The sequence below is a fragment of the Hippocampus zosterae genome, chromosome 3 (genome assembly GCF_025434085.1).
Source record: "Hippocampus zosterae strain Florida chromosome 3, ASM2543408v3, whole genome shotgun sequence".
Taxonomy (NCBI): Eukaryota; Metazoa; Chordata; class Actinopteri; order Syngnathiformes; family Syngnathidae; genus Hippocampus; species Hippocampus zosterae.
In genome coordinates this window covers 24,597,482-24,625,459 of record NC_067453.1, presented here as the reverse complement: position 1 = coordinate 24,625,459, position 27,978 = coordinate 24,597,482, and the positions used below count along the sequence as shown (strand labels likewise).

Genomic DNA, 27,978 nt, shown 5'->3' with positions numbered 1-27,978 from the left:
ATCCTCCCTCACCTGAAACTGTGCGTGACATGAAACTGAGTTTTTTTAAAAGAAGTTCCCAAAGATTACCGGCAGCATCGTGGAACTGTTTCTAGAATGATAGGAGGAGTGGGAGTGTTGAAATGGATAGACCGCACATGTGGAGTACTTTTTCGAGGCTGAAAGCAGTGGTTAAAAAAGGTTGTTCATATGTATATATACAGGATTTAAAAATAAAAAGTTGTGCTTTAATAATGAGTTCCTGGGTCAAACTGTAACACTCCTTTAGGTTTCACAACCACCGCATTAATTAATATTGGTATAGTTTTAATGCAGTTTTCTCTCTTTCAACTAGTTCAAATCAATTGAACGAAAAAGTCCAAAATTTGTCATTGGGTGTACAGTATTTACTTTTTTCCCCCCACATAATTTCTATATTACTTTCATATTTTAGTTACATTGGTAAAATAGAGCATTTTGATTGTTTTAGCCTTGTTTTGTGTACTTTTATTTTTGTATTTACTGGGAGTTCCAAATAGACAAATTAATTACACTAAAAGTTCAAATACATTTAATTTTGAATGCAGTTTTTTTTAAAAATCACTAATAGTGTGTGTGTGTGTGTATGTGTGTGTGTGCGTGTGTTGTCCGTGGTTGGCTCTTGAAGATGACGCGAGCGTGTGCGCCTTGCGCGCGCACATAAAAGATGACCTGAGCTTCCACGCGCGCTCACACGCCTCCAGACAGTCAATCGGTCATCCCGCGGAGGCTGCACTCCAATTGCAGTGGGTCGTCACGCCGAGCCGCGACAAATTTTCTTGGTGATCCTGGACGCTGGAAACTGGTTTTCGGAGTTAGGGGCGAGGGTGGGGGGGTCAGGTCTTTGATCTGCGCGTGCGCGTGGTGGACGCCGAAAAGTGGGGGTTCACAAATGAAAGTCGGGGGCGCGCTCGCCTCGCTCTCAGGTGCACACGACGCAGCTGAGGATGCAGAAGTCACCCGTGGAAGATGCCAATTTCCTCTCCAGGTTCTTCTTCTGGTATGTTCCTCGATTCGCGTGCGTGCGCGTTGACTCGCTCCTGTCAAGTTGTTCTTGCTGGATTACAGAGTTGGTGCACGTACTCAAATACTTTACTTGCGTAAAAGTACAAATACTTGTGTTCTGTTAACAGTAGAATTACTGGTTAAACGCCTGTACTTATTAAGGAAAAAGTTAAAATTGGCAGACTTTGAAATGTAGCTTCGGGTAAATATCCCCCAAAAGGGGAAATAAATGTTTACTGTCAGTTCTATACAAACATTTTGATTTTGATAACTGAAACTTTTCCCGACACACAAAATAGTTTCCCTCCATCATTAGCTGGTTTCGTTGTACTAAGAATGTAAAAAAAAAATTATGATAAGAGTGGTTTAACTTTTATGCTTCCGAAACAACTTTTTTTTTTCCGCACACCTAAACTGACCAACAAAAAAGCAAATGCCACCAACTGAAAAAATACACCTGCATGTGTGTGTGTGTTTTTTTCTGCTTACACACATTTTCTTGAATGCCACAAGTTGGTAGTTTTTCGGACAAGCCGTTTTTCGCCACGTATCATTCTTGGAGCCAACAACAGCAAACGGGCTTAAATATGGTTGTGAATGGGAAATATCTTTTGCTTCTCCTCGTCATCATTTATCTCTCTGTTTCATGGTCCTCCATATCATCTGTCCATTATTTTTAATGCCTTATTAAATCCCCAGAGCTCACTTCATCAAGAGCTCAACCGTGGTTGAGTTCACCTATTTGTCTTTTTATGTCAAAAGTAAACAGCTGTATTTTGACAAAGTAAAAGCAATACCCATCTTTTTCATATGTATGGAAACCTAAAAAAAAATCTAAGTAGACTAACAAAGAATTTGTACCCGCTTACTTCCCACCTCTGTATTTTTTGATTGGGAAAAAAAATATATACTATATATATATATATATGAATAAAATGTGTATATCGAATAGATGCATTCATTCAGAATAGTTTATTAATCGTTTTGATGTAATTACTCAAAATTCACCATTTTGAAAGAGTTACAAGTAAATTAATACAATAATTAAATACCATAGTATCATTTTTTTAAAATCCCTTATTTTAATTGTAGCATTCATAAAAATATTTGTTTTAAATTACCAATTATTAAAATGATTCACAATAAAAATGTATGAGTAAAATTAGTTTAAAAAATATGCTCATGTAAAATAGATTAGTGTTTAATTATTAGCTTTGCTAATCTTTTTCCATTTTATTATTTACAATAAATGTATTAATGTTAAAGCTTCTTCTCTTCACCGTCCTGTTACGTTTGTTTCATGGGTCAATGTGACCCTCTGCTAGCTCAACAAGCACATATTATACTGTTGGGACATTCATAAAATAGAAAGCAGTAAGACCAACACAATAAGTTTTGTATGGAAGCAAAAATGTATATTTTTATGGGTCAATTTGACCCATTGCATGTTAAAGCCAAAGTCGAGAGGCCATCGAGGTAGAGTGCAATGGTAGGTGGGCGGCGGCCGGAGACGGGGACCATGGGACTAAGACCATGGTCCTCAATTGGAAAACTGGAGTGTCCACTGCAGGTCAAAGATGAGATCCTTTCCCTCAGAGATCGGGCGACATACCCGCTCATCAGAGTCCAGTTGCTGCTCCTCTGCGTTGAGAGGAGTCAAATGAGGTGGCTGAGGCATCCTCGATGCCACCCTGGCACACTCGCAGGTCCTTTGACTTTGGGGCAACAACAGCAAACAGCCTTAAATATTGTTGTGGCTGTCATTTTCTGATGTTGTGACATTCCCTGATGTGGCTTTTCTTGGGGTATGTTTTTTTGTTTTGACTCAGGTGGACGTCTCCGCTGCTCAGGAAGGGCTTCAAGAAGAAATTGGACCTCACTGATGTTTATAAAGCCCCTTCATACGATCTCGCTGGGAACCTCTCCGAGCGGCTTGAAAGGTATGAGGACACCCGAACGGCCTTTTTGACAATTTACAGCCGTAATTGTGCCCCTCATTTTAACTCAAAAACAAAGCCTTTTTTGATTAATCCCCCCCCCCCACTCCCTTGTGAACTTAAAGCCCAATGTATCTTTTTGAGTTCCGATTTTTGTTCCCATGTTGCGTCTTTTCCCCCTGTCTTTTCCAGTGGCAGGACGTCTTGCCTGCTTCACTCGGCGGTCACTTCAAATACGGGTTGGCATTTGTGCCCGGATATAAGCTGAAGCTGTGTGTGCCAAACAAACACACTTTTTTTTGGTGGTCTTTTTTACATGCAATTATTTTGCTTTCAAATGCTGTAATTCAAGTGGCTATGCTCGGCGTCATTTTCAGGGATCCTTCAAAAACAAACTGGTCGTCGGCTCAAGAGTACCACAAAGGATATTTGGAAAATTCAACCAGCCACTTTCAATTAGTATGATAAGATTCTACTAGAAAGGTCTCTTTTTTCACGGAAAAAAGTCTCCAGAATCCCTACTCGAAAAGACACAGGAAGTCTAACATTTTAGTTTGAAGTCCTCATTTTTTGGTTCCTTTTTTTGGGGGGTCTAAATGCACAACCCAATGTGTGAGGGGAAAACTAAAGACTCCTCATCCCTATCCCCGATGTGAAAATGCAAAACATGAAAAAGTTCACGCGGTAGGAAGCCGTTTTCCGAGGGACCGCAGAGTGGACACATGAATTTCACAATAAAGTTGTACTTGATACTTGACTTGAATAACACCAAATTGTGACAAAATTTGCTGACTTGCCACTGAAACCCAAACTCGCAGGTCAGCTCCTCAAGGTCAAATCATGACTGCATCAAAAGCATTTGGATGAGTTTTAACATTGCGGAGAAGGGCGCTTGCATAAAAGGACCGCAGTGTGTCCTTGACTCCCTGACGCATCAAGCGGCCTCGTGCCAACAAGTGCTAAAGAGTCGACCTTTAAAAAAAAAAAAAAAGTGCAACCGCTGAGTGATTGGCTTCATTATTTTGAGCCAGGAACGCAGTAAAAAGACTACTGGGAACGTGAACTTTATCTTCTATTAAAAGCTGCACATCACTTGCTCAGGTTGAGAAAAACACTTGATGAAAGAGCTGCAAGGCAGGGACAAATCGTAAGTCGGACAGGAAATGAAAAGGCAAGAAAATGTGGAGTTGGTTTGGAGCGATGCCTGCCTGTTCTTCTGCAATGACTGAAAACACTAAATATATAAAAATGTGTGTGTGTGTACACTTTTTTTTTTTTTTTGCAGAGCGTAGTCTTTTTGTTTGCAAGGCAGGTGCTTTAACAGATAAATGTGTTAACATTGGTGTTCGATAAGTTGGCAAAAATAATTTTAATGGTGAATGTGGCACAAATATGTATACGTATTTAATGCGTACATACAATCTCACGTTTCCCCAGCCTGATATAGCCTCTTTTTTTTTTTTTTTTTTTTTTTAGAGAGAGAGCAAATATTGTGTTTTCATGACAGAATAACGGACACATGTTTGACACTACCACTTTTCTGGCCATGTAGATCATTTTGAGACAATATATAGCATTCTCGAGTTAGCAAGTCTAGCATTTATGTAGTCAACCGTGTGGGCAAACCATATGCTTCTTTCGCGAAATGTACAATTTTGTGGCAACGTTAGCATTGTTGGGAGACGTTTATATGCAGAGTTTATCCTTAAGCTTCTCACTGAGGTGAAGTCTCTCTCGCCAGACTTCAACTCAAGAGGTCAGTTTGGGACATCTCGCTCCAACTCCTCATTGTTGCACTTTTGTAGCACTCCACTGTCGTCGTCCTTTTTCCTGCCAGTATAAATCCATCTGAACCCTTTTGTGCTCCTCCTTTTAATCGCTCTTGTTGTCCACGCTGATGTCCTTCAGTCGTCTTTTCATGCTGTCACTCAGCATGTCAGTCTGCTGCGAAATGAGGTCCCCAGAACAAAGATGCTTCTTGGACATTTTTTTTTCCCGGGCTCTGTCTGCTTGTGGGAAGCTAATACAAGTGTGATGTCACAAGGATAACACAGCTAGCGCTAATGAAGGCAGGGATTTATGTCACGTTCGAGCAAAGTTCCAAGGGTCAGACACCAAGTGTGTTCTTTTGTCGTCTGACATTTTCTGATGCCAAAAACATTTGGGTAAGCTTCCTCATCTGATTGAATCATGTAAATAATTGTCAACTGGGGTCGTGATAATGTGTGATCACATGTGTTGTTGTTGTTTTGGCCCATGCAGAGAATGGGACAGAGAGGTGGTCTCGGCCAAGAAAAAGCCCAGTCTGATGCGAGCATTGGCACGATGCTTCCTCTGCCCCTTTGCCTTTTTTGGGGTTCTCCTCTACCTCGGGGTGAGCCTTCTTCTCTTTTCTCTATACATGCATACGTTGACATACAATGCTTAAAGGAGTGTGCTTGTTCCCAAATTGTTATGTGTCTGCAAGGTTTCCATCCATCCATTTTCTCATCCGCTTATACTGACGAGGGTCGTGGGGCGTGCTCGAGCCAGCTGTTTTCGGGTATTAGGCGGGGGACACCCTGAACCGGTTGCCAGCCAATCGCAGGGCACACAGAGACGAACAACCTATCCGCGCTCACACGCACACCTGGGGACAATTTCGAGTGTTCAATCAGCCCTCCCATTCATGTTTTTGGAATGTGGGAGGAAACCAGAGTACCCGGAGAAAACCCACGCGGGCCCGGGGAGAACATGCAAATTCCACATAGGAAGGCCCGTGCTGGAATCAAACCCTGCCCCTCTGCACTGTGAGGCAGACGTGCTAACCAGTCGCCCACCGTGCCGCCGCAAAGAGGGTTTCATTTTTCAATAACAATCCCCACACCAAGTTTCTCCGCGCCTGACTTGGAAGCTTGGCTGCGTCAATTTCAGACGACTTGGTAACGTAATCGTGTCAAAGTCAAAAGCTAAGCAGAGCTGCAGTGTTACCAAATAGTGGCACATACTTGAATGTTCTGCGAAGGTGTCAATGTGTGGTTTAGGGCAGTATTTGCATTTGACTGTAGTGTATACTGCATGCGCCACATGCACTGATCTGCTCCACTCATTGACAAACCACTAATTTACCAATCGAAGGGCTGCCCATATGAGTGAAAGCAATACAAATTATACATTGAGTTGGCTTGACTTCGCACTCCGGGCTAGTTGTCGCCTCCCACCTCGATGCAAACCCTCAGCTCATCGCCAGTCGTCATGGTAACCGTATTCAGCATTCGCCTTGCAGTAGAGGGGGACAGGGATAGCAGAGTGGCCCCTCAAAACATGTTTAAATCTTTGCCCTTTGTGTATTTGACCAAAGAATGTCACAGACACCTGGGGACTCTCAAAAATTGTAGGGGAAAAAAAGTACACCCGCAATTTGCCTTCTTTAAAGCAGTTATCGGACCACATATCCCATAGAGATACACATTGTATAATATCCTTTTTTTCTCTCTCTCTAAAATTGGAAACCACTTACAGGTGGCTGTGACATTCTTCACTCAAACTACACCAGTGCTCAAGATTTATCGCCAACTTTTCAACCTATTTTGCTTTTTTTGTTTTTGTTTTCTTGTCCTGACGGAAGTCCGCCTATTTTGAGATACTGCTGGGCCAATGACAAGTATGGTTTTCATTCCCGTGACAACTGGGCTTGGAGCTCTGGGCGGTATAAGACGGCGCATATGGCTTCCGCTTGGCATAGCATAAGCCACAGTGTGGGGAAAAAGAACATGCGCCCGTAAAGGCAATAAAAGCGTCTAGACTTGACCACAATAGCATTTCATCTCACGGAGGCAGCGCTTCATCAACAAGCTGTAGAATTGCACTTTGTCAATTAGCATGCAAGCGCTCAGTGACGAAATTTTTGGTTGGGGAAACAATGGCCTAAAATTGAGCAAAGTAAAGTAAAAACTTTCTCATTTGGCATCAACACCCAATAAATGATCATTTTAGGGTTTTTGAATAACAGTAAAAGAACAATGTTGAAATAAAACCTTTGACACCTTCAACGGATTTGTCAACATGACGACCAGTCAGCCTGGCCCGCGCACGTGCGTACACGTCACGGCCAACACGACACAAGAAAAATGTCAAGCATGCGGCGAATGTGATGAATGGCGCTTGAATCCATTTGTTCTCCTCTCAACGTCTTTTATTTTTTTTCCCGCCCCCCTCATAGGAGGCCTCGAAGACTGTTCAGCCTCAGCTCCTGGGCCGCATCATCGCCTCCTTCGACCCGTTCCACGCGCCGGAGCGCAGCCAGGGCTACTTCTTGGCGCTTGGCCTCTGCCTGCTCTTCACTGCACGCTTCCTGCTTCTGCAGCCGGCCATCTTTGGCCTCCATCACCTGGGCATGCAGATTCGCATCGCCCTCTTCAGCCTCATTTACAAGAAGGTGCGGCCGGCGCGCTTGGTCGGAGGCCCCTTGACATGGGTGTCTCCTAATTTGAACCTTTTTGTCACGTTTTATTTTGTGCAGACACTGAAGCTGTCCAGTCGGGTCTTGGATAAAATTAGCACAAGTCAGCTGGTGAGTCTGATGTCGGCCCACCTCAACAAGTTGGACGAGGTGAGCATACCGCTGTGAAGACACAAAGCATCAAAATGCACTTAATGACTTTTAATGGGAATATTTCATGCTACACATCCCAAAAGTTGTCGGGGTTTTTTTGTTGTTGTTTTTTTTGGTGCGCGTGGTGGACCAAACCAGTATTGAAGGAATTCAGGAAGACATGTTTGTTCGGCTTACAACAAGTTACTAAGGAGGAGCTCAGTTGGGCGACTCTCGGTGCTCTACAAACATTTGATAATAAACAAGCGCAATGGCGCAGCTATTGTGCGTCCAGGATGTCAAAGCCCACATCTGCCGATGATGCGACAACATAGCTGCAGGGTTGAAGGCAGAGATGTCTCGGCCACACGTTGAATGTGGAAGCACTCTGATACTCGCTGACATACAATTAGCACCTGCCTACAATGTGGCTTTTTGAGAGATTTTGTGTGTGTGTGTGGGGGGGGGGGGCGGTTACAAACCTGGTCATGCTCCTATGGGAAAGACCAGGGTTATTTATAATTTTTCACACCAATCCTGCACTTGGGACTTCGAGGAAGGTTCGGGTTCATGAATTTCTTTGTATATTCTTTGCTTGTTTGACCCTTACACAGTCGACTGTACCGATACTGAAAGTGATACTGGTACTGATAGTGACAATAATAACGAAAGCACTAAATGCCAAAAGTATTCATTTTTTCAGAACATTTGTCATTGATTTATATGTTTTGACCCTGCATAGATTTTTTTTCATATTTATGAGTTTTTTTTTCTCATCAAACATCGACCTTGACAGAATATCAAATCATCATGAATGCATTTCAGGTTCAAGACTCTACAAAGTGAAATTGCCAATTGGTTTCTCAATATATGATACATATTTCACGATAATTACTGAAAAACGTGTGGCGTGCATTGCATAGTACTGAATTGTGGCTATGGGATTCAGTCAGCTGTTTTGCATCACTTGAGTTCATCAACCATTTTTGCCGTTGAACAGAAGATAGATTATTTTTAAAGAATGAATTCATTTCAGAACTGACATCATTGGTGTGTGTGTGTGTGTGTGTGTGTGTGTGTGTGTGTTTGTAGAGCCTTGGCCTGGCGCACTTTGTGTGGATCACGCCCCTGCAGTGCATCCTGTGCGTGGGTTTGCTCTGGGAACTGATCGAAGTGAACGGTTTCTGCGCTCTGGCAGCTCTCACGCTGCTCGGCATCGTCCAGGCCTGCCTCGCGCAGAAGATGGGACCTCACCGGTGGGACAAAACAACACCGCAGGATCACATCGCACAAGTCGTCTTTGTCTTGGTTCCTGTTTTTATGGCCCCCCGGTGAAGATAGGATGTCCACTTAGGACATCCTATCTTGTCATCCATCTCTCTTTTGCTTGCTCTGAAATGGAAAACCTTTATTTTTATTTTATTTTTATTGAGCGGTTGTTATGCATTCCACTTGTTTTAATGACATGTTTAGTCCGAGTTTGGCGAGCCTACCATGCGCCAGGAGGCCGCCGCGGACTGTTCAAATTTTCTCCCGCTGACTGACACTCAAAAATCGAACATGGCCTTTTGTGAGATTTGAATCGAATGATCGAGTGGGTGCAGATGGAACGTCTCCGGCTCCACACGCATCAACCCTCTGCCTTCCACCGCGGCGGTTTTGGTTGAGCAGACAGCTCGTGTGACGCTTTTTTTTTCCAGTATAAAGAAATGCTGCACGCACAATGAACACTTCCTTTGAACTATTGGACCGTATTGTCGTTTTGCAATCCGGCCTGTCACGATTCCTGTTTATGTGTGTGCGCTCGATTTGTTTGAAAGGGTGAAGCGAGCGGGGATGACCAACCGTCGTCTGGCGCTCATTTCGGAGATCGTGGAGAACATTCACTCGGTGAAGGCGTACGGCTGGGAGGAGGTGATGGAGACCATTATCAAGAATATCCGACAGTAAGCAAGCAAACCACCGATGCATTAAGATTTAATCTGTTCCAAGTTACTCCTCACACACCTGACAGCATTAATAGGTGGAGTTTACTTTTCTATTTTTTGCATGTGCCGTCGTAATATTATCATATGGTTATACTATACCTTCTATACTAAACATTGTTTAGTATTTAATTTTGTTTTATTTTATTTCAAATGTAAAACAAAAAAAACTTTCGCAGGATACATGACGCTGTAAAAAAATGATCACGTTTAATTGGCAATTTCTGAAGGCGGGGTTGTCTTGCGATGTAAATCTAAGTAGTACATGTTAAAAGCTGATTTTTCAAAATGTGAAATCGCCTCCGGTGTGCATCAGTTGTCTTAATTGATCACGATGGCCTCATCGCAAAAACCAATTACCATCACGAGATAAAAGCTCGACACGATTATGTGTATGACACAATCATTTGCATCGTGTCATATAATCTGAAATGTGCAAGACCAAGCACATTTTATTTTATTGTATTTATTTTTATTGTAATATATTTTGAATGGAATACATGGGTTTTCTCCGGGTGCTCCGGTTTCCTCCCACATTCCAAAAACATGCATGACAGGCTGATTGAACACTCTACATTGTCCCTAGGTGTGAGTGTGAGTGCGAATGGTTGTTCGTTTCTGTGTGCCCTGCGATTGGCTGGCAACCGATCCAGGGTGTCCCCCGCCTACTGCCCGAAGACAGCTGGGATGGGCTCCAGCACCCCCCGCAACCCTAGTGAGGATCAAGCGGGTCGGAAGATGAATGAATGAATACATTTTTTTTAAATGGCAAAAACAACAAGACCATTGCACGCTGTAAAAAAAAAAAAACAATTTGTCATTTTCGCCTAGCAAAATTCATGATCACAAAAGTTTCTCCAAGAATTTCCTCTTGAAACCACAGGTGTCAAAGTCAAGGCCCAGGGGCCACATCTGGCCCGCCATATCATTGTTTGTGGCCGGCGAAAGCAAATCAAGCATGTCAAGTTCCATGATCCTTGCTAAAGTCTGAACCACAATTTCTAATTGTCATTTGTAATACACAATAACGGTCGTTATTCTTGACGTCTGATTTTAAAACTAGTTATCCATCAATTTGTTGTGCGTTGTATATGTGATATGTGGTGGTGATTAGACATTTCGATGGTTTCCCAAAATTCATAACGGCCCTCCAAGGGAAACCGTAACTACAATGTGGCCCGCGACAAAAATAAGTTTGACACCAGTGTCCTAAACCGTCACCGCAAGATGTCAACTGAAGTATGCTAACAATGCCGCAGCGGTAATTAGCATCATGTGAAATGTGACTTATTTTATTCATAATGATCCATTTTTAGCATCTGGACAAAATGAACTGGCTAATTCCTCACTCGTCGTCTTCCTCTTCAGGGATGAGGTGACACTGACGAGGAAGATCGGCTCGCTGCGCTACTTCTACAGTGCCGCCTACTTCTTCTCCGCCATCCTGGTGATCGTGTCCGCCATCGTGCCGCACGCGCTGGGCAAAGGCATCATCCTGCGCCGCATCTTCACCACGGCGTCCTACTGCATGGTGCTGCGCATGACGCTCACTCGCCAGCTGCCCGGCTCCATCCAGATGTGGTACGACACGCTGGCGCTGGTCAACAAGATCGAGGTGGGCCCGCCCTCGCGCTTGTCCGGATGGAAGTGATCCCTTGTTAAAAAAAAGAATACGAAAAATGGTGTACTCATTTGTGCGCGTGGGTTTTTATTTTTTTTGGGGGGGGGGGGCTGATTTAGGATTTCTTGATGAAGGAGGAGTACCGCGTTCTGGAGTACAACCTGACCACCACTGAGCTAGAGCTCATCAATGTTTCTGCTTCCTGGGATGAGGTGAGACAGCTGACTCCGTCATCCTATTCTGAAAAGAATAAACAAACATATTTCTGGGGGGAAAAAAGCCCCCCCTCCCTACAAATGATAGACCCATTGATGCCTCAAGTCATTTTAAATGTCTCCCTTAACCCTTTTTGGGAAAGTGGTTACTACAGTGGACAGCTTAGCATGTTAGCAGGTTACAGGTTGAATGAAATGGTTTGATTTAAAAAAAAAAAAAAAAAAAAAAAGGGAAATCAAGACTTCCTACAAATAATAATATAATAAACACCTTCCTCCAAAACATAATACAAACATAATCACTCCACAAAAAAAAAAACAATAAAATTGACACATCCCTCAAATAATACAACCCCCCATCCTCCAATATTGCAGAAATGTAAACGCCTCCCTTAAAAAAAATAAAATAAAAAATTAAACACCTACGTGTGCACCTTTCCCCAGCATGAAAAAAAGCTGTGAATCAGTTTTCACAGAAGCTGCTGATTGTAAATGTAAATGCTGAACCCATTTGAACTCCGTTGCTAACCAAATCAGCAACACACAAAAACCCCACAACCACGAGGAGAACAGCCCGACTTCACACAGTAAGGCCGTAGCCCATATTCGAATCCAGAGCCTCAAAACTGAAGCGAATGCGCAAACCACTGTGACGCCACGCCGCCCGGCCAAAATGTTCTCTCGAGCAAAGTTGTGTTTTGTGTGGCTGTGTAGGGCATCGTCGAGCTCTTCGAGAAGATCAAGCAGGAGAGCAAAGCGAGCGGCCATGCCAACGGCGGCCTCTTCTTCACCAACCTCTATGTGACGCCGGTTCTGAAGAACATCAGCCTGTACCTGGAGAAGGGAAAGATGTTGGCAGTAGCTGGATCGACAGGCTCCGGAAAGGTCAGCCTTCACGCCCGAGCTGCGTTTCTTAACCGTTGTCACCTTGGGGCCTGCATTTTCCCTTTGTGGAGCTTCGATTTTTTTTTTGGGGTTTGTTTTTTTCGGCTGGGGGCGGATCAGATTCGATTTCAGCCTCTGTCTTGCAATGTCGAACATAATCGACCTTCATTGGGATCGCGACCCATTTAGCAAAATGATTCAGAGGACCACTCTGCTCCTTCCCACAGAGTTCACTCCTCATGTTGATCCTGGGAGAACTCATGCCATCCGAGGGTAAAATCCGGCACAGTGGCCGCGTGTCCTTCTCCTCGCAGACCTCGTGGATCATGCCGGGCACCATTCGCGACAACATCCTGTTTGGCCTCACCTACGACGAGTACCGATACACCTCCGTCATCAAAGCCTGCCAGCTGGAGGAGGTGCGTACGTTTCGATCACCTGAGACGAACAGGAAGGGGTTGATCAGATCTGGAAGAAAAGCACAAAACTGTGCGTAAGGGGTGTGAGCTTTGACATGTTGGCTTCTGTGTTTAAAGGCAAAGGTGCGTAAATTCCATTTGGCAGGATCTCTGCGTAAAACAGGGTCTTGTTGCCTCCCCCAAGTGGCATTGACCCAACAATTATTCAGCTTCGGAGGTACTAACAGAACCATAACAGAGACGGGACATTCTACATGTTTCTGTCTGAGGCTCCGCAAGGCTTCAAAAATATTCTGCTCTCCCCAGACCGCATTTACACACATCATATGATCACGCGCACAATCACACACACACAAACTCTCATAAGCCCGATTGTTGAGTGAAGACCCCTCGGTGGAAGAAGGGCCACTCTGTTACCACGGAAACGTGCAGCTCTGTCACTGCGATGTAATGTGAGCTGGTTGCTCCTCCATAATGGACAGGGCAACGCCGGGAAGACACAAACTAGCAGTGTCCGCTGGAGTCACTTCGATGAGGATGGCCATAAAAACGCCTTATTCATCAATGCGTGAGGGTCCGGAAATCAATTTGCAATTATTGGATTGGTTTTGTCATGATAGGAGACACACACACACACACAAAGAAAAACACATTCAAATATAGATAGCTACAATTGTCGGTCAAAAAAAAAGGACAGCCAGAGGAATAGACGCAATCGAATTGTCAGAATTCTCGCTTCGGATTCATTCATTCTAGATTCATTTTTCTGCCTGAACATACTTTGTAAAATGCCTGGCGAACAACCTTTTTAATCTCATTATTTACATTTTTTTTTTTTGGGGGGGGGGGGGGTTTGGTATGAGGCTATTAAATCCGCATATTGGATATTTGTTTTGTCCACGTGCAGAGAAGATCAGCGTTTCACGGCCACCGCCGCGTCGGCGTCGGCGCTGAGTGCACTTTCAGGTGTTTTGCTCCCAAACATGTGCTGTTGCCACAGCAAACAAGCACAGTGTGCACTGTCCACATGGCTTGGCAACCACCGCCGGCCATCTTGTTCCCTCTGGCATGGCGCTCACATGATAACGAAAAGAAAACAAGACACAACGCACGCGACGGCCAGCCGACGTCACCCCGATGATATTTTCAAAGAACTCAACTTTTGAGCTTTCACTATCTTCCACATTATTCACGTTAGCCACCTGCCTATTATTCGGCCCCCAAAAGCAGCAGACAGACCCCCGTGGATGGTCTCCGAAAGCCATCCTCTCTGCACAGCTGCTTGATGTTGCTTGTTTATTATACGAGACCAGTGTGATATCGAGCCGTTTAACTCGCTGTTACCTGTGGTTCCTCATGTGGTGACGTCAGGAGTGCGAAAGTCCCGCATCGCAAGAGGTAGGAAGTTTCAGCCGTGATTGCAACTTTCACGTCATCATCCGTACGTTATTGGTGATGTCGACACCACTTGTCCCCATCCCAGCGGTGCTTCCTGGTGATCTTTTGTGGGCTCGTGATCATGAATACTAGCTGGTAAAAACGTCATTTTAAAAACATCCAACTATCCATTTTTGGATCCGTTTATTCTCACAACGGTCGCAAGGCGTCTTCGGACGGCTGGGACACAAAGCAAAAAAATAAAAAATTGGCCAAGCGACAGCATTCAACTTGAAAAATTCATACTTGGGGGACTTGGAACTCAAGCTTCCACTGTACAGTCTCTACATGTAAAAAAAAAAAAATATATATATATATATATATATATATATATAATATATACACACACACACACACACACCAATCTGCCATGTAAAGCCTGGAATTGCAGCATTTTGGGCGATTGGAAGAGATTTTTTACTTTTTACTTTTATATATATATATATATATCAAAACAACCGGTACAGACATGTGACACAACTCACACCCCACGAAAATCAGGACAATCTGGAATCGAACAGGGATACTGTCCTGCATGTACCTAGCTGGCATTCATGTTTTGCACACTGTGTATTATTCATTTATTTATTCATTTATTTTTAAAGAAGCCCCTCCAGACATGTTACAACATTTCGCTTTGGGAATTTTACTTGGTGTCATCCCACATTGTTGTGCTTTTCGTTTTCCATAAACACTGCTTCATATATAGCATTTGACGCACGCAAGTGTTGTTTTCATTCCGGCGCTATCGCAACGCACTGATTCACCGAACAAAATATCACTCAAAAAGTCAAACACTCCGTTCTGTGTTGCCGAGCACGGCGATGTGATGATTTTCACTATCAAATGATGTGTTGTGCCCGCCGTAGGACTTTGCCTTGTTGCCCGACGAGGACAAGACGCTGCTCGGCGAAGGAGGCGTGACACTCAGCGGCGGTCAGAGGGCCCGTCTGGGCTTGGCCAGGTACTTCCCATTTCGGACTCACTTCCCGTTCGTCGTTCATCGTGCAAGGGTGGATTTCAATACATGAGAGAAAGTCGTTCATTTATTCCAGTTGTTGAATACAATCGATGAGCTCGGGTGTTATACGGGTTCCTTAAATTCACTTATTTGTCTGTATGTGCCCTGCCATTGGCTGCTAAAACTTCTCCAACAATGACGGCAAAATTCACAACATGTGGTGTCTCTATGTGGCAGATTTGTACCCATTGTGGATGAGACTGGAACATATCCGCCGTGATAAATGGGCGGGTTGGCGGCGAAGGGCTTCACTTACAGGAAACGTGTTCGCCGAAAGTGTTTTACAGTCTCCACTCTGCTGCTCTCAAAAGTCTAATTAGGATTTTATGGACGCCGGCTAACGTGTGTATGCGTCTGTGCTTGTGTCTGTTTGTGTGTGTGGGTGTGTGTGTGTGTGTGTGTGTGTGTGTGTGTGTGTGTGTGTGTGTGTGTGTGTGTGTGTGTGTGTGGATGACAACACTCACATTGTCATACATTATTTATGACCTTTATTTGCTGTGTCCTCCCTGGCCTCGGTTTAAAGCCACGTCACTGACGATGATATTCATTGACTCCAGCAAACAGCCCACCTGTTATTTTATTCACCGTTTTCTCGCATGACAAATAACCCCCTTGTGTGTCTCTGTGTGCGTGTGTGTGGCTGCAGGGCGGTGTACAAAGATGCAGACCTGTACCTGCTGGACGCGCCTTTCACACACTTGGATATTGTGACTGAGAAAGAGATTTTTGAGAAGTAAAGTATTACAAATCAGTTCGGGAAAAATTCCTACTCATAAAATGAGCCGAAAAATGATACGATGTGCATTAAATCATAAGATAAAAATAATGGCTTCTTGATAAAATACTGATATTAAAAGCACAGACAGGAGTTAATTGGTGATACACGTGTTCTCATTTGGGGACAAGACGTTGTTCTACATTTTCTCGTCAAGATAAATGTCATCTTTAGTACAGTTGAACACCGCATACTTGCAGTTCAGCACTCATGGATACTTATATTCGCAGATTTATTATTTTTTTTGTCAAGATTTAAAAAATATTTTGCTTTATTTTTTGTGGGATTTTTTTTCCTTTCTCAAATGTATTCCTGTTTTTCATGGTAAATGTATATAGAATGTTTATCAGATTATTCAGAAGAATTGTAAAAACAAAAAGAATACGATATTACTCCTATCCATTTTACACCAACAAGTGTCGTGGATCAGCCACTTTTTTTGCCTTGACTTGCTTGGAAAAATTCTAATTGGCTTAATTCACAACAAGTAGCAGTTTGGTGAAAAGCTCTTCATAAAAGTACAATATTATAGAGTTATATTTTCCTTATTTAAAAACAATTACAGATTTTTTGCTTTTTGGTCCGTTATCTGGAACGGATTAATGGCATTTCCATTCATTTCAATTAGGGAAGATTATTTGAAGTGTTTTTCGCTCAGCGCATCTTCATGGAACAAATTAAACTTCCATATGAAGACAGCACTGTACAGTACGTCACATCAAGTGCTCATGTAAGCATATGTTGTCCAGGTGCGTCTGCAATCTGATGTCCTCCAAGACTCGCATCGTGGTGACCAGCAAGCTGGAGCACTTGAAGCGCGCCGACCAGATCTTGCTCCTGCATAACGGCGACTGCTACTTCTACGGCAGCTTTTCGGAGCTCCAAGCGCAGCGGCCCGACTTCAGCTCGCTGCTGCTGGGCATGGAGGCGTACGACAACGTCAACGCCGAGCGCCGCGGCTCCATCCTCACCGAGACCCTACGCAGGGTCTCCGTGGACGAGAGCGCCGGCTTCCGAGGCCCCGAGACCAGGCGGCATTCTTTCCGCCACCCGCCGCCCCCTCCTATCATCACCGCGCCCCAAAGCGGTTGCGACGGCTACCCGGAAAAGCGCAAGCAGTCGCTCATCCTCAATCCTCTGGCTGCCGCCCGCAAGTTCTCCTTCATCGGTCAGCAGAACGCCACCGGGGCGCCGCCCGCATCCATGGAAGACGCCGTGCGGGAGCTCTCCGAAAGGAAGTTCTCCATGGTGCCTGAAGACGACCAGGTAGAGGAGGTTCTCCCTCGGGGGAACTTGTACCACCATGGCCTGCCCCACCTGGGCGGGCAGCGCCGGCAGTCCGTGCTGGCGTTCATCACCGCCACGCAAGGCCACGAGCGGCACGAGCAGATGCAGACGTCCTTCCGGAAGAAGCTCTCGATCGCGCCGCCCCACTGCGACTTGCCTTCCGACATGGACATCTACTCCCGACGCCTGTCCAAGGACAGCGTCTACGACATAAGCGAGGAGGTGGACGAAGAAGACATGGAGGTAGTAACACCTTAGGTGTTTCTTTTATCCATTCGTTTTCTGTAGCGGGTACAATAGTGCCTCTACTTACGAACGTCACGTCATACGAAATGTTCAAGTTACGAAACGCCTCAACAGGAAAAGATTGCCTCTTGTTACGAAAGAAATTTCAAGATACGAAAGGTAAAAATATAGGATGGGTTGCGACTCGCAGCTCAGAGTTTCCTGAACGTGACATCTTCCTAGCTGCTCTGCCATTGGCTATTACCGAGCATCATCCTGGCATCCCATTGGCTAAGAACGACCTCTACCATATTTGTCTCTAACTAGATGTGTTTATGCAACGTCCACGTCATTCACCCCTCGAGCCATGAGGCGTTTCGAATGCTAATCGGCCAGAAAAAGTGTTCAGCGGTCGGGCGATCGCTCGCTATGCCGATGTTTACCTTGGACATTTTCGAAGGATTGTTAAAAGCCGACCAAAGCTTGACGTCCTTGGATCAGTTCGTTATAAAACGGCAGGCAAAAACCTCTTTGAGAGAGAACAAAGAGGGAAAAAAAACGATGAGGACGCAGTTAAAAGTTAAATGACCGTCATTGTTATTCTTTACTCTATTTGTTTTTTACGTTATGCACAACTCTGATTTGTAGTGCAATAATCGAATTGTAACATGTATTTGTTTCACATTCTGATGCATTTGCTTTCGGAAACATTTATGTCTGAATTTGGGGGGGGGCTTGGAACGGATTAGGGCATTTACATGGAAAGCGCGTCTCTATTTACAAATTTTTTTTTGGTTCAGAAATTTCTTCCAGAACCAATTAATTTCATAAGTAAAGTTACCTATGTATCGTTAGAGTCGTGGCTGACTTGAAGCGAATCACGGCTGCCTTTTGGCAAGCGGCGTGGTACATCCTGGACTGGTTATTGTCCAGTCACAGGGCACAGATGGTCAAAGAAGCATTTATACTCGCATTCATATCCAACTTGTTGGAGAAAGCCAGTGCATCTCGCGACGCTGCCATTCGGATACATCTGTCTCTCTCGCTCTCTGTGTGACCGGCTTATGGGTGCGGTGTTCCCACAGCAATGCTTTGCGGACGAGCGTGAGAACGCATTTGAGACAACGTCGTGGAGCACCTACCTGCGCTACGTCACCACCAACAGGAGCTTAGTCTACGTCCTCATTTTCATCTTTTTGGTCTTTGTCATTGAGGTAATCTCACGCGTGATCCAATCGACACATTCTTCTTGAAGCATTTATAAAAATCAAACATTTCTCGCCCTGTTTCCTGACTTCAGGTTGCGGGTTCGGTCATCGGCATCTATCTCATTACCGAGTAAGTGTCACCTTCTGCAAAACACCACAACAGTGTGTACCGTAGCGGTGATAATTTTACCGTTTGAGCCCTGCGAGTCCCAGGGACTCGCTGATCAGAAAAGTATGAGTGCCAGAATGCATTTATGCAAATTTTGAATTTGGAAATGATCTACTTCTTCATTTGCATATGAGAATGACATAAACAACAACAATATACATTATATTCCTATTAAAAAATGCTGCAAAAATAATTCAGGCATACAAGATTTGTTTTAACACTTGTTACACGACTTGGCAATCGTCTGCTTTCCACGAGGTGAAAGCCGATCTCAAACATCGTCTCGCCAGAACGGAAATCTCATCACGCGAGATCAAAACAACAACGGCGGCGATTGTCAAACTGCGATCGTTGCTGAAAAAAAAAAAAGATTCGTTTTTTTTGTACTGAGAAATGGAGGCAAACCCCACAGGTTGTCTATTCCTCTGCCATCAGAACAATCTGGAGGGACGGCGCCAACCCGTCCTCCCCCAACTACATCGACGAGCAGCACCCCAACACCTCGTCGCCACCCACCCACCTGGCCGTCATCGTGACGCCCACCAGCGCCTACTACATCATCTACATCTACGTGGCCACTTCGGAGAGCGTGCTGGCGCTGGGCTTCTTCCGAGGGCTGCCGCTGGTGCACACGCTGCTTACCGTTTCCAAGAGGCTGCACGATCAGATGCTCAGCTCCGTGCTGCGCGCTCCCATGGCGCTGCTCAACACCATGAAGACAGGTTAGTGACGGGCGAGCTCCGCATCCTCTGCCCGGATGCCGACCATCCCTTTTGTTCCGTGCCAGGCCGCATCATGAACAGATTCACCAAGGACATGGCCACCATCGACGATATGCTGCCTCTGGTGCTCTTTGACCTCATTCAGGTAACATATGAGAAGTGGAGCATATGCGGTGCGGCATCAACAAAAATGCAGTTTTAAAGGCCATCGTGCTTATAAATGCGCCACAAAAATTCATTCTTAACTTATACTTTTACCCCCCCCCCCCTTCCATCCTAGCTGTCAGTGATCGTCTTGGGCGCCATCTTCACCGTGTCCATCATACGTCCGTACATCTTCATCGCCGCCATCCCACTGGCTGTCATCTTTGTCATCCTCAGGAAGTACTTCCTCAGGACGGGGCAGCAACTCAAGCTGCTGGAGGCTGAAGGTGAAGACGGCGATTTTGCTATGATAGTAACAAACGAAAGCTTTTTTGGCTCCTTGTTGACCGAAAATAACAGATTAAGAGGGCCGTGATGCCTTGCATGTGGGAAAGGAGAGCCACGGGTGCCGATTGCACTTTTGAGCTGTTTATTGAACTCGGGCAGAACGGGACAAAACTCATCAACGCAATGAGCACGATCGCGCCGCAGTCGGCCACAGCTCGAAGCCCTGACACTCGCGCGCATCACAAACCACCCCACCTGGCCACGCCTCTTAAAGGCACACGCATGTACACAAACGCAACGATTCCCAGTAAATCTATTCCCGTGATAAGCCTGGGGGTTTGCTGTATAAGAACGCGATTGTATTTGGGTCAGTCAAGCAGCGAGCAGGGGGGGGGGGGAATGCGCTTGGGCTTGTCGGCTGGGCGAACGTGTTTGGTCGATCCGAAGATGGAGAAAAACATGAGGGAGGAAGAGCAGAGATGAACGGAGGGGAAACGACGGAAGAGGAAATCATCCGGGGGCACTCCGTCACGGCACAATAACATTGAGGGGCGGTGACACGATACTCCCTGACGCCAGTTCACGTCCAATCCAGGTCTGACGCATTTGTGATGAGCGCTCACGTCCCCTTTTCACGGAATTGTTGTGCTAATATAAGTTTCAATGTGAAGCTTTCATCGTCCTGGTGTTTGGATGCTTTCGTCAGCGTCTTGTGATGAATCTGCATCTGGCCAGAAGAGTCGTCGGTTCGGGTTTCAATTGTGGGTTGGTGGTCAGGATTTAGGATGGGAGGTTTGAATCGAGGCTTTTATGTTTCGGATTAGGGGATAGGGTGGAAATGGGGTTTTTGGGGGTTTGGATTTGGATCAGCGTGTGACACGAGGCTTCGCACTGACCCAGTTCCAAGACTGCATTGTTGTGGGGGGGGGGGGGGGGTACATTTTGTGGGTTCCTCCCTGAACGCAAGACGAATGTGAAGCTGATCTGAGAAACAGGGCTGGTCCTGCTGGAGTGAGGAGTGCCACCGAAACAGAAACGAGTGACATCAAAGCATTGATTTTTATTTATTTATATATTTTTTAAGGAGTCTGGCACAGCGTACGATACACTTTGTGTCGATGACGCTCCAAATCCGAGGTGGGTAATCAACAGAGAAGTGTGGTGCTGACTGCTTATAGTGTGGCGCAGGATGAGAAAATGGGTCAGTGCTGCTGACACAGATACCCGCCTGGCGCTTGTTGGACTTCCAACTTATCTGCCACAAGAGTTTTGAAAAGCTGACAGTCTGATGAGGAGGCACCGGGTTGGGATGAAGTGGGATTTCCTTCATCCCCATCCTGGTACCGGCAGCAGCGTACCCGCCCAGAAGAACATCAATCACTCATGTCTCCTCCCACTCCCTCCATGTTAGTTAACTCATTCTTTGCTGGGATTGCGCTCTCACCCCCCTGCTGTTGAGGGTTTTAGCAAGATTAGCTAGCACTTTCAAAATCGTAGTCATAAATATAGATATATATTTTTTTTGTCTTCCTGGATTCCTGCCCCGGCAGCTCGCAGTACAATCTTCTCGCACGTCATCATCTCGCTGAAGGGCCTGTGGACCATCCGGGCGTTCGGGCGTCAGACGTACTTCGAGATGCTCTTCCACAAGGCGCTCAACACCCACACGGCCACCTGGTTCCACTACCTGGCCACGCTACGCTGGTTCCTATTCCGCTGCGATGTCATCTTTGTGCTCTTCTTCACCGCCGCTGCCTTCATCGCCGTGGGAACCAACCGTGAGTACATACGGTGCTGCTAAAGCGGGGGGGGGGGGGGGTACGCACAAAATGATAACACTGCGGGATAATCACTCATGGCGGCCCGGTAGTCCAGTGGTTAGCACGTCGGCTTCACAGTGCAGAGGTACCGGGTTCGATTCCAGCTCCGACCTCCCTGTGTGGAGTTTGCATGTTCTCCCCGGGCCTGCGTGGGTTTTCTCCGGGTGCTCCGGTTTCCTCCCACATTCCAAAAAAAACATGCGTGGCAGGTTGATTGAACACTCTGAATTGTCCCTAGGTGTGAGTGTGAGTGCGAATGGTTGTTCGTTTCTGCGTGCCCTGCGATTGGCTGGCAACCGATTCAGGGTGTCCCCCGCCTACTGCCCGGAGACAGCTGGGATAGGCTCCAGCACCCCCCGCGACTCTAGTGAGGATCAAGCGGCTCGGAAGATGAATGAATGAATAATCACTCACTACAACCCACGCCACAGGTTGGTCACACTCGAGATAACCCACACCACACAGGATAATCCCTCTCAATGCAAACCACACCGAGAGAATAATCACTCTTAACGCCGCAATGTCATCGCTCACCCCCACACCGCCGGATAATCAGCCTACATGATAATCATTCGGAATTTTAAGATCATTTCCTCAACATCATTTGATTATCATTAATTGCACGTGGCAGGACGATAACTCTGAACACGCCACACGCTCGTTCCTACCGACTGCTGTCAGGCTGATGAATAAAAAATAACAATCATAATAATAATAATAATTAAATGATGTGAAGGTAAATTGTAAATAGTACTGCGATTTATCCATTTGTGTTCATATTGTATTTAATTGAAAGATGTTTGTTGTTGTTGTTTTTTTCTCTTCTTCTTTCTACATACATTCTTGCTGCTGGAGGCTGTAAATTTCCCCAGTGTGGGACAAATAAAGGATATCTTATCTTATCTTATCTTATGATAAAGAGAATAACTCTTAACACCATACAAATAACCCAGTGACTCGCAACACACCCTCCACACCGCAGGATAATCCACTGTCCCACGCTCAACACCGCGGCATGTTCACCCCCAAATCACCCAGGATCATACTTCCAGATGATGTCGGGCCTTTAGCAGACTTTGTAGGCCCGCTACAGTCCGTATCTTCCCTGCTTTGTCTGCCTCCGATGCCATACGGGGGCACGAGCACAATAAGAGACTTCTTGTTACATAAGGACTTTTTTTTGTTTTGTATCGGAGCTCATCAGATTCCGTGAATTTCCGTAGCCTCTCTGCTGGGATGAATAAAGCCTCTCCGAATCATTTGTGAACAATGGGGGAACAATGTGTGGGTCTGTGAACATCAATAATACCCATGATGTTTTTGAATGTCCTAACCGAATCTTTCCACAGGGCGTGATGACTCTTATTTGAGTCTTATCTGAACTCTGCAGTGTGTCCACCACCGCAGTTCAATTGGATACAATGTCGGAGCACAGGAAATGTGTGCGCGCTTGTGTGTGTGTGTGTGTGTGAGTGTGTGTGTGTGTGTGTGTGTGTTGAACACACATGCTTCAGGAGACGGGGATTTGGTCAATGTACCCGAAAGAACAGTTTAACGGCCCGTTAATAGTGTCCGACGGGGCCACGCCTTTCTTACCGTGTGTGTGTGTGTGTGTGTGTGTGTTTTTCCACAGAGGACAAGCCGGGTGAGATCGGCATCATCGTGGCGCTGGCCATGCTCATCCTGGGAACGTTCCAGTGGGCCGTCATCACCAGCATCACCGTGGACAGCCTGGTATGCCCTCACACACACACACACACACACACACACACACAGGCGCGATGACATCATCACTGTCCGGCAAACAATGCAAAGTAGGTAGCGAGAGGAGTCAGGAAGTACGAGTTGATGGCAGGAGCAGGCGGCAAAAATAGTCCGAAAAGGGAAGGCGGCAAAAGTTTGGGTAGCCGCGGTCGTCAGTAAAATGAGTCAGCGGGAGGTATTTGTGAAAATTGCAAAAGCAGGCGGCAAAATGAGCAAGCCCAAATAAAAAGCGGAGCACAGATGTCTCACAGCAGCAGGAACAGTCGTCAGAAGTCGTCGGTGGCTTCGTTTGGATTTGCTCGTGATCATACTCCACCTGCTCTTCAGATGCGCTCGGTCGATCGAGTGTTCAAGTTCATCGACCTGCCGTCAGAGGAAGTTTCGGCGGGCCGGGGAGGCAAGACGGGAAGCGACCTGGTCATTGACAACCCGCACGCTCAGGACTATTGGCCCAACCGAGGACAGATGGACGTGAAGGGCCTCACCGTCAAGTACACGGAGGCCGGACGGGCGATTCTCAGCGACGTCAACTTCTCGGTGGACGGCGGACACAGCGTCAGTTTGGATTTGATCATGACTCGCGATGAAAAAAAAAAAAACCTCCAAAGCCGGGATGCTGTATTATGTGTCTTACGAATCGCATCTCACAGTCCCATGTTCGGTCATCGTAACGGGGTCGGTGTTCTCCTCTAGGTCGGTCTGCTCGGTCGTACCGGCTCAGGAAAAAGCACCTTGCTGTCGGCTCTTCTGCGTCTGGCATCCACCGACGGCGAAATCTCCGTTGACGGCATCTCCTGGAACTCCGTGTCACTTCACACCTGGAGGAAGGCCTTTGGCGTTGTGCCGCAGGTACCCGGAGTACGCGGCGGTCGTGGATTCTAAGCGTCGGCAGCGAGGATGAGGCAGAAAAGAATACGAGGGCAAGACCGAGCCAGGATTGCGAGTTGTCAAGGGTAGGCGGTAAGCAGAGAAGGGAGGCGGGACTTGTCGGCAAGGCCGGTCATCGAACACAGGCGTTGATTGTAGGCAGCAACGCAAGTGGTAGTCAGCGATAATAGATTGCGCGTGTAGGCAGCAGCGTAGCAAAAAAACCATCTGTTTTTCTTAAAAGCTCACAGCGCGTCCTCAAAGTCGATGCGCATTGTACGTGTTCATTGCGTTTTGCCTCCTCACTCATATTATTTGAAAAAAAAAATGCAAGAACTCATCCTACCGTATTTTCCGCACTAAAAGACTTATTTTCTTAAAAGCTCACAGAGCGTCTTCAAAGCCGATGCGCCTTGTGTACGGTCATTACGGTAATATGTCCACCCCAAAATGGCTCCTTGCTCGAGACACGCTGATAACGCAGAGTTAACGAGTCATTGTTAGAACTTGCTGTTGGTGAAGTGAACGGTGTCGCCGCTTTCTTAAATAAGTTTTACTGACATCTGATCGTTCTGTTGATGTTTCCTTGAGCATAGCTCCATCTAGTGGATGCATTGCAGATTGCGTCTTACAAAGCGGTGCGCCTAATCTATGAAAAAAAATTACAAAATAGGCCATTCATTGAAGGCGCGCCTCATAATCCACTGCACCTTTTAGTGTGGAAAATACGGTACTAGTTATCTAACTATGTTATTTAACTACTGGACTAGTTAACTGCTAGATAAGAGGGCAAGAGCACCCACCAATAGTAAGGGCAAAAGGGCAGCAGCTTGAATAGTTTAGTAGACTAGTAAAGGAAGGCAGCCAATAGTAGATAGCAAATATAGTCAGCAGGAAAACTAGTTAGCCAAGACTAGGCATCAAATGTGAGCAGCTCTACGTCGATTGTGGGATGAGTCAGCAAAGCGAGTTGTCATGGTTAGGCGGCAAAAATGGATCGCGAGAATATTAATCAAAGCTAGGCAGCTAATTGTAGATGGCAGGAAGAGTAGTCAGAATGGTTAGCTAGCAAGATTAGTCATCAGATGGCGGCAGGTCGCAGTACATAGCAAGGCGAGAAAGCAATACTAGATTTGTGATGATGTTTATGCCCTTCCGATGTTTGTCATCTCCAGAAAGTTTTCATCCTATCCGGAACTTTTCGGATGAACTTGGATCCTCACGGCCGCTACAGTGACGACGAGCTTTGGCGGGTGGCCGATGAGGTACTCGTACACGCGTGCCCGCCCTCTCAGGGCCACCTTAGCACCAGCTTAGCGTCTTGGTGGGCGGGGCGGGTGATTATCAGGTGGGCCTGAAGTCGGTGATCGAGCAGTTTCCCGACAAGTTGGACTTCCAGCTGGAGGACGGCGGCAACGTGCTGAGCAACGGACACAAGCAGCTGATGTGTCTGGCTCGCTCCGTCCTCAGCAAGGCGCGCATCCTGCTGCTGGATGAACCCTCGTCGTACCTCGACCCCATGTAAGTCGCCCACCGCCCACGACCGGCAGCTCAGGTTTTAGTCGGAACATGACGCCTGACAGAAAGTGGTTGTCATGTTTTGTTTTGGTGTGTTCTCAGAACGCTGCAGGTGCTTCGCAAGACGCTGAAGCAGTCGTTCTCCGACTGCACCGTCATTCTCTCCGAGCACCGACTCGAACCTCTGCTCGAGTGTCAGTCCTTCCTGGTGAGAGACGATCCCCTCAATCAGCACTTGTGTTTTGGGGGGGCATTGCCAAAAGTATATTTTTGACCAATTTTTGACATATTCGAGAACAACAAGTGCATTCTTCGAGGGGCGGAGACTTATTGCCGTTGAGAACAACTATATTTCTGTGAAAAAAATGTGTATTTAGATACAAATGGATGGATGGATGGATGGATGAATTTATATTTTAACAAAACCTTTAATATTTACAAGAATCAAAATTTGGTTTTTGATTGAAAAAGTCTTTAAAAGTATTATTTTGAGAGAGAACGACTATTATTTTGGATTTTTTTTTAAAGGAAAAACATTTATTTGGGTGTATATGTATGTAAAAATTGTATATTTTCACTGATCCAAAACCAAAGTATTTTGTCAAGAAAATTATCTAAAATGTATATTTAAGGGAAAACAATTTGGGGCTGGAGAAAAACAGTATATATGTGAACCCAACATGGACCAAACACTAACCATAATCCTAACCCAGTAAATGAATTGTTGCACGTTTTTGGTTTAAAACAAAAAAAGATATCTCACTTTTTACCTTCACCGCCCCCCTCCCAAAAACAATTGTGCTTTCTAGAACAAAAAGTAAAAAAATTACGAAAGTCCTATCATATACCTGATAACTATAAAGTCTTAATTATAAAGAACCACATTTTTGTGCATGTTGTCAGATGATGTCGGGCAGCTCGATCAAGACGTACGAGAACCTCCACAAGCTGCTGAACGAGACGAGCCAGCTGAAGCAAGCCATGAGCCCGTCGGACCGCCTGCGCCTGGGCCCCACGCTGCACAGGCTCAACTCCACCAAGAGGGCGGCGCCACCCTGCGCCAACATCGCCTCACTACCCGAGGAAGCTGAGGACGACGCGCTCGACACGCGACTCTAGCACGCTCACTAGCCACGCAAAAACGTACCGTTTGATGGGGAATCAAAAAGCCCCACTTTGAAGCACTTTAGAGACACGCTGAGGTACTCGCTCCAACTTAATGAACAACCAGAGCACCAGTTGCCAGTAATTCATTCAAAGTTGCAATAATCTTTTTTTCTTCATGAAATGTTTTGTAAAATCATTAAATTTCAAAATTTTCCAAATGTTCTTGTGCTTCTTTATACCAAAACAAAGGAAAGACATGTTGTTTTGGTTGTTTATAGCAAAGTATGGGATCATTTTAATGGTCTGGCCCACTTGACATCTACCGAGGCCGTATGTGGCCCACCATGTGAAATGAGTTTAACACCAGTGATGTATAGTAAGGCGTTTCTAGCCGATATAACCGACCATGTATAGTAAGGCATTTTTGGATGAAATTTTTAGCCGAACTCGTTTTTAGCCAAAAAAACCCGACCATGTATACTAAGGCGTTTTTAGCGGTAAAAAACCCGACCATGTATAGTAAGGCGTTTCTAGACGAAAAAAACGGCCATGTATAGTAAGCCGTTTTTAGCCGAAATAACCGACCGTGTATAGTAAGGCGTTCTGAGCCGAAAAAACAACGACCCAACCATGTATACTAAGGCATCTTTAGCCGAAAAAAAGGACCATGTATAGTAAGGCGTTTCTAGACAAAAAAAACCGACCTTGTATAGTAAGGCGTTCTGAGCCGAAAAAAAAACGACCATGTATAGTAAGGCGTTTTTTAGCCGAAATAACCGACCATGTATAGTAAGGCATTTTTGGATGAAATTTTTAGCCGAAATCGTTTTTAGCCAAAAAAAACCGACCATGTATATTCATTCATTCATCTTCCGTACCGCTTGATCCTCACTAGGGTCGCGGGGGGTGCCGGAGCCCATCCCAGCCGTCTCCGGGCAGTAGGCGGGGGACACCCTGAATCGGTTGCC

At 45.7% G+C, this 27,978-nt stretch overlaps 1 protein-coding gene across 2 annotated transcripts; it reads left to right on the top strand.

Annotated features, from left to right (window-relative positions):
• Window positions 1–240: 240 nt before the first annotated feature.
• Window positions 241–27,404, top strand: cftr (CF transmembrane conductance regulator). 2 transcript variants are annotated; one of them, XM_052061214.1, is made up of 28 exons: window positions 241–1,018; window positions 2,853–2,963; window positions 5,223–5,334; window positions 7,162–7,377; window positions 7,462–7,551; window positions 8,626–8,789; window positions 9,354–9,479; window positions 10,887–11,133; window positions 11,259–11,351; window positions 12,069–12,239; window positions 12,467–12,658; window positions 14,030–14,056; window positions 14,965–15,059; window positions 15,763–15,849; window positions 16,641–17,421; window positions 18,489–18,617; window positions 18,704–18,741; window positions 19,216–19,502; window positions 19,568–19,647; window positions 19,783–19,933; window positions 21,485–21,712; window positions 23,388–23,488; window positions 23,846–24,073; window positions 24,212–24,367; window positions 25,561–25,650; window positions 25,734–25,906; window positions 26,006–26,111; window positions 26,807–27,404. In XM_052061214.1, the coding sequence occupies exons 1-28, from the start codon at window positions 966–968 to the stop codon at window positions 27,020–27,022; spliced, it is 4,548 nt and encodes a 1,515-aa protein (XP_051917174.1). In that variant the 5' UTR covers window positions 241–965; the 3' UTR covers window positions 27,023–27,404. The 2 variants fall into 2 exon arrangements, with proteins under 2 accessions (XP_051917174.1, XP_051917175.1); XM_052061215.1 differs by lacking the exon at window positions 14,030–14,056 and having other exon boundaries at window positions 242–1,018.
• The last annotated feature ends 574 nt before the right edge of the window (window positions 27,405–27,978 follow it).